The sequence below is a fragment of the Daphnia pulicaria genome, chromosome 6 (genome assembly GCF_021234035.1).
Source record: "Daphnia pulicaria isolate SC F1-1A chromosome 6, SC_F0-13Bv2, whole genome shotgun sequence".
NCBI classification, from domain to species: Eukaryota; Metazoa; Arthropoda; class Branchiopoda; order Diplostraca; family Daphniidae; genus Daphnia; species Daphnia pulicaria.
This window is the reverse complement of record NC_060918.1, coordinates 8475451-8484887: the sequence shown is the minus strand read 5'-3', so window position 1 is coordinate 8484887 and position 9437 is coordinate 8475451. Positions and strand designations below refer to the sequence as shown.

Genomic DNA, 9437 nt, shown 5'->3' with positions numbered 1-9437 from the left:
CGCGGTCGAAATCCGAATAGACACATACATAACATAACTGGCGGTATAGCCTCATTGATCGGAGCTATTGTCGAAGGGCGGCCGTTGAAACATTTGCATAGCAAGCTCAGGGGGTGCCGGGTGCCCTCCCACAACACACAACAATCGCAGTTGAACACGACTCGTAATAAATATCAGTGCTGATGCTGACGAGAGCGGCGCATCCGATATGCGCTCGTTTCTCTTTTCTTTTCCTTTTTTCCCCTTTTTCTTTTCTATTTTATTTCCCTTTTTTTTTCTTTTTTGTTCATCCGTGTTTGCCCTGTGCTCGGCGGCTAAAGGCCCTACGTTTGCCTATATAAAAATGTATATGAAGATAGAATACGAGTATTGGCGCTGTCCAATTTGCATAATGCCGAGGGACTCGGAGGACTGGAAGGAGGACGGGTTGGAGGAAAAGAAACGAACGAAAGAGTGGGGGAGGATATAGAAAAGATAGGGAGGGAGGGGAGGGGGTCACTGTTGTATAGATAGATACATGTAAAGAATATATTGCGGACCAAGCGTGGCCTGCTGTCGAGAGAGAAACGGAATCGATCCTATGAAAAGGTTCGGCCTATATATTTGTATGTAATCCAATGGAAACAGAGAAAAAAAAGGAGAAATGAGAGGGAGGAGGGTTCTGTACTGAGGGAATAGAGGGACAAGGCGCAGGACATTTTCGACCAATCGCCGACAACCAACGCCAACGTCAGCGGCACACCCCTCCACCCTTATCACACATTTAAACACAGTCAGGTCAAAGCGTACCGAACACAGAAATACTCTGCAACCCCCTACAATGCAATCTGTCAACTATAACTCATGATAACAAAAATGTGATAACGGGAAACACGACATCATTCCCAGCTAAAAACGCCATGGTTTGCTTGGTTGCATGCTGACATGCTGACAACATGGAAAACACCGATTAGGATTTTTTTCCCCCCAAGTTATATAATTTGGAATAAACGGCCTAGTATTATTCGTCACAAGAATCAGACACAGTTCACTTACAACTTGATATTAGCTTAAAATACAAAAATGTAGATGTAGGAGATTATGCTAGAAAAAAGCTTTAACATGACTTCAAAAGGTATAGCTCGTCCGATATTTCTTTTTAGTATCGTAGCCTAATTGAAGTATATTGAAAGGTGTTCTCCGGAGCAGTGCGCCGTTATTATACGGTAGGAAGATGTAACATTTTATTCAAAAAAGAAAAAAAGAAGATTAGTTGGATAGAACTATAATACCGGTATTGCAACGGCAACACAAAATTATGCGAATTGCAAGTTAAACCGTCGCCATGATTTATTTAAAGATTTTAGAAACTTTTTCCACGTTTTTATTTTCAACATTTCAATCGTGGGAATTTTTTACCGATTTCTAAGGTACCGCCGATGCAGCTGTCTAAAAATGATTACCGGTACTTGGATATCATCATAACATATTAATTCGAGTTGGAGAAAAAAAAATGTTGGCAGCGATGTGAAGTGCTATCGTATGTGATTTGGTAATTATTCGTTGGCACTGATATTTTAAGACTTCCAACTGTCAACCTTAGTTTCCATAAACAATAAGTTCTATTGAAAGCCACTAAGTACACTTGCTGTCACTTGTTTTTTTACCTTTTTTTGGATGGGGGGGGGGGATCTAATATAAGTAAGGAAATGTATAGTTCACTAAACAATTCAATCCTAATCGGTTTAAATATACGTACTTCTCACTTTTGAATTTGTTTGAGTTTTTTTATATAAAAAAAAATTTAATACATGAATGTTTCAAATTTGTGTGGCAATTATTAATTGTTTTATCGATGATTTTGGCTGTGCGTTGTGTAATTTAATTTTTATTTTGAAGCAAGACAATGATCCTTTGTTGCCTAATGACAGCCACTTATTCTCTTAAATGAGCGCGCGTTTCAAGTACCAAACTTGAACGTAAATAATTCGATCCGCTGTTCATATGATTAATTCTAGGATAACGTGCAGTCGTTGTCGTCTTGAGTTGGACGTGTTTCAGTCTCTACTTTCTGTGTAAATGTGTGTCTTAATGTAATGTTAAAAGCGCTGCGAAATAAATGATTGACGAACGAGTTTACTCAATTTTTCGATTTTATTCCCACACACAAACAAACAAAGAATGAAGCACGTTTCTTTTGTATAGCGGCATTTTATCTAACTGTTTCTTGAAGGTGTGAATTTTATGGTGATTTTCTTTTTCTTTCTTGTGTTCTGTTGTTGTAACTAATACAGATGAGGTACAGTCGATTGGAGTGCAGAGCATAATGGCTGGAAAATGGGAAGGAAGAGTCAAGAAGCCTCCAGCGGGACGAGAAGAAAATCGATTGTATATAGTACAAAACGCCGAAAAAAAAACAGATTGAATAATGATTCCAATGACTGGTGTACGCTCAACAGCGACGACACGGACCCACACAATAATGTAATTTTTTATAGATTTGTGTCTTGTTTGGTGAGGGATTTGAATATATATATATATGCTGGATGTTCCAAATGACGGAAAACAAATGAATACACTGTCGCCTTCCCCGGTATTAAGACAAAGGAAAATAAACAAGAAGTGGCGATTAAATATTGATGATGAAGGACGAAAAAAAGAAACCACAACGATTCGAGCAAAAATAACAAAAAAAGATTTTGATCCGACGGCAGCCACCGAAATACAGGGGGGAGAGCAGCCGCCGTGGATATCCAGGAACATGATGTGATGGAACTAGATGCAACACACTTTCTGATCCGAAGAAGACATTTTTTTTCAATCGCACGCTTTCGTGGTACACATCCACCCAACCCACACATATATGCACGCAATCACGCAATATGCACGCTCGCAACACAAGCACACGCAGCAGAAAAACGCTCGTGAAATACACAGCGATTAAAAATAAAACAAAACAAAAAACCAATTCACTTTCAAACAAATCAAAGAAACATACGTCCCCCTCTAGAACTCACCAACTGCTGGTGAATATAATTGGGAAAAAAAAATTTGAGACTCGAAATGCTCTTGAAAAATAGTCAGTTTGTCGTCCCTCGTGGCGGGAGGAAAGGTGGGAACTCTATAGGGGCGTATAATAAGAGTTGAGGGCGAGTGTATGTATGTTATGTACTATGTGATGGTGGCAGAAACTGGTAAAGGTGAGACATAATAGGAGAGGAACCAAATACAATTTGAGAGAGAGAGGAAACACACTGGCTTTGGTATCGAGACATTGTACAGCAAGGTCCAAACTTCACGAAGAACAGGATAGACATTTTAAGACGATTCTATTGATAAACAAACAGTGGGTTCGACACAAACGGTAAACCACGTACTTACATCGTCTAGGAAAACGGAAAACCTAATCAAGAAAGAGAGAGAGAGAGAGAGAGGGGTGGGGGAGGAGGAAGTGTCTGTGTTGTACAACTGTGCAGGACTCGCCCATTTTGTTTATTGATCTCTCGGCACATAGACACACACATAGTGGCGACAGTGATGGTGCGCCTGCTTTCCAAGTTGTTTGGATTATTCCTACTTTGCCGTAATCGGGAAATCGACATTGTTACACCCCGCCTTGCTCTATAAAAAAGAGAGAAGAAGACGACGAAGAAACAGACACGCACAAAGAAAAACAATACTTGAACGTGAAAAAACCCTGCTTGGAAAAAAGAAAACAAAACGGGGGGGAGATGTCAATTCCCTATCGATTACGTGAGACTCGACAGAAGAATATAATTTTTTTTTGTTTGTTTTTCATTATATTTAATGTTTGAATCGAGTTAGCACTGCGGTTGATGCTGGCCAGCAACAACAACAATTACAAATCCCCTTCTTACTAAAGCATTCGACCAAATGGCGAGTGAAGAAATGAAGTCAACGAGACGTCCCTCCAATCACTCGATCAAGACAATTTTGAGGACTAAATAAATACACGCGCAATGATGTATAGAAAGTGATGGGGGGTGTAGCAGTGAGGAGGGTAAACTGGGTCGGTGATTAGTGCAAAAGTCGTTCAACTCACACAGCAAGGGAATGAGAAACCAACAGAAAAATATATAGATGTAGAAAAAATCGATTGACTTCCAATGGTCTACTAACTCTACTATAAATACCAAGAAAATCTACTTCTTCTGTCTTGGTTTGAAAATCAAAAATAGACTGTATGAAAATTGAACCTAAGACTAAGTAATCGACATAAAGCTTCTGAAAATAACCTGTGAGAGGATCACGGGGTTTCTCTTTGTGGTTGTGTCTTTCTGTTAATGAATAGCAATACGACACCGCGCTCATTATCGTGAAGACATTTGGGGCAATGAAATCGTCAAAATGGACAAAGGGAAGGGGGGGGGGGGAGGGGGAGGAGAAAATAATAATCATAACAGAGGAACGTAAAGAGAAAGGACAAGCACACAAGTATAGGACATTGGAGGAGCACATCGTTGGGATTCAATCCGTAAATTCAGGTGATCGGTTGGTGTATAAGACAACAAAGAGATGACGTGTCGAGAGCAAAAAGGAGAAAAGAAAAAAAACAACAAGACATAAAACGAAGAAAGAACGTTTGGGGCGAAAAACACAAACATCTTCATCATAATATTGCAGGATTAACACATCAAATACTGGGTAGGATCATTTAAGGGAACGTTTTTCATCTGCATCCCGTCGTCGTCGTCGCCGCTAGCGACGCTGTAGTCTAGAATTTTCCGCTTCTCTATCTTTTGCGCCCGTTGATAGTTTTGCTCGTTGTGGCTTATTCAACGCTGTGGAGGGATCGGAGAGAGAGAGAGAGAGAGAACGAGCAAGATAGTGGATGGAAGGAACGAGGAGGGGGGACCTGGTGCTGGCCGAACTATAGGGCGCTCGTTCATTCATCGTGCGCCTTTAATCCGACCAGACAATCCAGAGGAACATTTTTGTATATCATCATTACTTTCTTTTCCAACTGACGTCAGCAGTCGAAAACCGAGGTTTGGTTTTTCTAGATCCCTTGTTCTTCATGACTTGTTATCACTTGGTCATTTATCTGGCGCTCACATCGTCTCTTTGGAGGCCGAGTTGCTCGAGTCCATGTCGTCGACGTCGTCGATGTCGTCGTCCGAATCTTCTCCGCCCGAGATCATCGACATGCTGCTGTTGGTGGCGTTGTTGTTGGGCATCATCAGGTTGACCTGGCCGACCATGCCGCCGTTGGCAGCAGCTGCGGCGGCTGCGGCTGCAGCGGCCGCCGCCGCATTCAGCCGAGCCGCTTTCTTCTGCTGCTGGACGACACACTTGCGCATATGCTTCTCGAGCGTCGACGGGACCGAGAAGGGCATCTCGCAGAAGCGACAGCGGTAGACGTCCTTGCCCAGGCGTCCGTGCGTTTTCATGTGGCGCGTCAACTTTGAACTCTGGGCGCAGGCGTAACTGCACAGCTCGCACTTGTACGGCTTCTCGCCCGTGTGCGAGCGTCGGTGCACCGTCAGGTTGGAGCAGTTCTTGAAGACCTTGCCACAATATTCGCAAGTGTCGTTGCGGCGACTCTCCTTCTTCATGGACGACGAGAGCAGACCACCGCCGCCGCCGCCGCCGCCCACCGTGCTGCCGCCAGATGGAGAATGAAGACCCGACTGGGAGCCGCCGTGACCGGATTGCAGTTGCCCACCGGCCAGCGATGACATGCCCGATTTATGGCCCGGCCCGGATCCGCCAAGGTTCAACGGTCCCAGGTTCATACCAAAGTTGAGGTTCTTGAAGGGATTGTTGTCGCCAATGGAACCACCCATCTTGGCCGTGCGAGCCAGTAAATCACGATCCATGGCACCCATGGGACCAGTGAGTCCAGGCGGGAAAAAGTCGCGACCGGGAAGTCCAGGCAGTCCGGGCAGCCACAAACCGGCAGCGAAAAGAGACTCTCGGGCATCACGCTCTCCTCCGCGCTGGTGCTGGTGGTGCTGGTTCTCCGAGTCCATTTTCAAGCGTTTGGAACCGGGAACTGAGGAAAGGACCGGAGAATCCAGGGCGCGGAGTAATCCAGGAGCCAGATCCAAAGAGGACCCGTTGGCAGGCATCATGAGACTTTTGCGGTCGTCGCGGAAGCGCAACATCTTTTCAACAAATCCGTTTTGTTCGCTCGACGTTTTGCTTCCGTCAACGACGAGGCCGCCGCTCTTGGCCAGCGATTCCTTGTACGCCTGAACTGCCTCGTGATGCAAATGACTGAAGCCCAAACTGTCCATGAGCTCTTCGACGACAGAGTTGGGGTTGTGGTGGTGGTGCAAGTTACGCAAGTTCTGCAGGGCATGGAGCGGATGCTGCTGGATGGGGCTCGGCTTGTCGCTAGGAACGCTGGGAGCCGGGGTAGGTGGCGCCGAACTGGACTTGATGGTCAAATCTTCTGGGCAGTCGTCGTCATCCTTTCTGCCGTGGTGACGCTGGCCAGTGGAGCGACCGCCTCGCTGGCCGTCGACATCTTCGGCATCTTCGTTGTCGCTGTCGTCAATCAACTCCTCGTCCTCGTCGTCTTCTTCGTCGCCGGCTTCGCGATCGTCGCCCATGGAATCGGCGTCGGAATCGTCCTCGTCGTCCTCCTCGGCCGCCGAGCCGTACTGGTCGCGACGGGAGGTCGAGTCGGGAGTCAGGGCGGCGCTGGAGCGGCCGCGCTGGATGCGACGGTGCGTCCTGATGTGCCGCCGCAGTTCAATGGTTGTGGCACAGCGGAAATCGCAAGTTGAGCATTTCATCGTCATTGGTTGTTCGCGCACGGCCGGACTCGATGCTCTTAGCACGTCTCCGCTGGATTTGGGGCTGGATGTCGAGAAGGATTCCTCGGTGGCTGGCTCACCTGCAGTGGCCGGCAACGAAGGTCTCGTCGGCGTCGAGTTGTCCCCTGACTTGGCCTTGGACTCGACTGGCGACGTGAGCGGGCTGGCCGTCGTCATTTTAGCCGAGCTGGGCGATGGGGAGCGGGACCGGGAAGAAGGTCCGTTGGCTTTGGGACTTTCAGGTCCGTTACCGGCCAGTTGGCGCAGTCGCTGTGAATAAAAATCTGCAGAATCTTTGGCTGCAGTCGACGGAATGCTGGGAGCCGCCGCTGAAACGGAGCTGGCCGTCGTGGTGGTGGGAGGCGTTGAAGGAGTGGTGGCCGGAGGAGTGGGTCTCTCTACGACGAAAGATTCCTGGATCGGCGGTGGGAATGAGATTCCGGACGAATTCAGGCTCGACAGCCCGTGAAGCCCGGCGCGAAAGTGTTCAGGCATCAAGCTTTCGGCGCTGGCGGCGCTAGCGGACGAACCTCCCACGTTTCCTCCTCCTCCTCCTCCTCCACCACGGAGGAGCAGATCGTGACTAGACGGTCGCGGAGGATAGCCGGCCGGCTGGGCATTGAGAGAGGCGCCAAACGAGTGTCGCTCGCCGAGTGGCAGCCGCAAGAGACCGAACGGCATGTGCGGATCCAATCCGGCCGAAATTTGGTGCGAGTGCTGGCCAAGGCCGGAGAGAAGCATGGGGAATGAAACGGGCGATGGCAAGTGGGCAGACATGTTGACGGATGTGGATCCGCTTCCGCACGTCCGCGCTGAATGACTACTGGTGCCACTGCTGTTGTTGGACGAAGAAGGCGGCAGACGCGTGTGAGGTAACGGGAAGGGCAGATGTTGCATCGATGAGGTCATCGACGAAGCGGCCAGAGAGGCCACCGAGTGCGGCGTCGAATTGGTGAGTCGTTGACCCGATCCCGACGACGCCGACTCTGTCGAGCGGTGGTGGTTGGCCAACGCGGCGGCCAGAGGGGCAAACGACGCTGGGTTGAGGCCGTGCAGATGATGGGCCGAATGGGCCTGTTGGTGCTGGTGCTGCTGCTGCTGCAGCTGCTGTTGGTGGTGGTGGTGATGGTGAGCTGAGGCGGCAGCGTGCGGCGACAAAGGCGTCGGGCATTTCTTGTGGTTGGACGACGACGACGACGAGTAGCCAGTGGCTCCCGAACGTTCAGACCAGTCGCCGCAGCCGTCCGGCACGTAGATCCGGACACCGTGGTCGTTCTGGACATGTTGCAGCAGAATCCAAGCGCTGCGGAAACGTCGCTGGCATGTAGAACAGACGTACGAGGCCGGTTCTATATAAAAGAACAAAACAGAAAAAGAAAAGTTGTTAGATTTGATCTTCTTTGTACATAAATCGAAGCTTTTAACTATCAATAGCTAATCGGTGTGGAACACGCAAATTCCGTTTACAATACAGTCTCGATTACAATAATAAAAAAACCAAAGCCTGAATAATGTTGGGCATTATGTAGGATTTTTCATTTCAAGTAAAATCCGGAGAGAGGGGAGTGGGGGGGATGCAATACGTTTATGGAATATGGAATACAAAATGTGACATGGGTATAACGGTATTCTATATTATGTATCTACATATATGGTATAATACAGTGTACGGTGCAAAAGGGTTGGAAACGTACACAACTGTAGCAGCTACGTATGTTGTTTTTTCTTTCCTATTTTGTTTTGCATTTATAGGAAAGAGGATCTGGTTCTCTCTCTATTTCCCTCTTTTTTCTACTCTTTATACATTAGATCCGTTATATATGTAGAACTGACGTAAACACGAGTTTTTTGTGTCACCCCCCTCCTTCTTCTTCACCCTCACCCACACATAATGTAGGGAAGCAGATGCAAGTCGAATGAAAAATAAAAAGGAGGGGCTCCTCCGCTCCTTGTACCGTTCGTCAACCACGTCCTTGTTCCAACACCACACACACACACACACACCGGGTGGGAGAGAGGAAGAATTAGGACGATATGCGTACGAGAACACATCAAAAACACGTGTGGAAAGGGGTGAAAGATGGACAACAACAACACGCATGCACACAAAAAACGATAAGGAGACTGTGCGATATTACAAGCGGGCAAGAAGGGACGCGGAGGGTTAACGGGACTCGAGGGCTCCCCAGCTGAAAAGGGGGAAGCTGGAAATGTGCAGCCTACCGCGTAAAAACCTTTACTTTTTTGAGGTGGATGAATAACCGCTAGAGATAATAAAGGTTCGAACCACACACACAAAAATGGGAAAAAACGAGAAAGAAAGAAATCCCTATTCTCTGTTCGAAAATGAGCTATACGGTTCAATTTTGTGTATGTGTGTCACAGTGGGTGCAAGATGTCGCGACCGGAGAAAAAGACCCAGGCAGCTGTAGCATCAACTCCAAAAAAACAACAACAACATCCGAGTTGCAGCTATACAGCAGTTATGGATCGGTCAAACAGACTATAATCTGCACAGGTTCATTTTCTCATACAAAAAAAAATATTTTGTCATTGGAACTTCGTAAAATTAGATATTTCATTTCTTGTTTGAACTAATGTCAGGGAGTCAAAAAGGACAACAATTAAACTGGCAGACAACACGCTTTTTTCGTGCTGTTAAATTACAGTGAT

At 47.1% G+C, this 9437-nt stretch overlaps 1 protein-coding gene across 2 annotated transcripts in view; it reads right to left on the bottom strand.

Moving 5' to 3' along the window:
• Positions 1-2114: 2114 nt before the first annotated feature.
• The window catches only part of LOC124343032 (B-cell lymphoma/leukemia 11A-like), a 32593-nt gene continuing 25270 nt past the window's right edge, over positions 2115-9437 (bottom strand). For both annotated transcript variants that reach the window (XM_046796139.1, XM_046796140.1), the window contains one exon: positions 2115-8113. In XM_046796139.1, coding sequence (XP_046652095.1) covers positions 5052-8113 — 3062 coding nt within the window. In that variant the 3' untranslated portion in view covers positions 2115-5051. The remainder of the gene's footprint in view (positions 8114-9437) is intronic.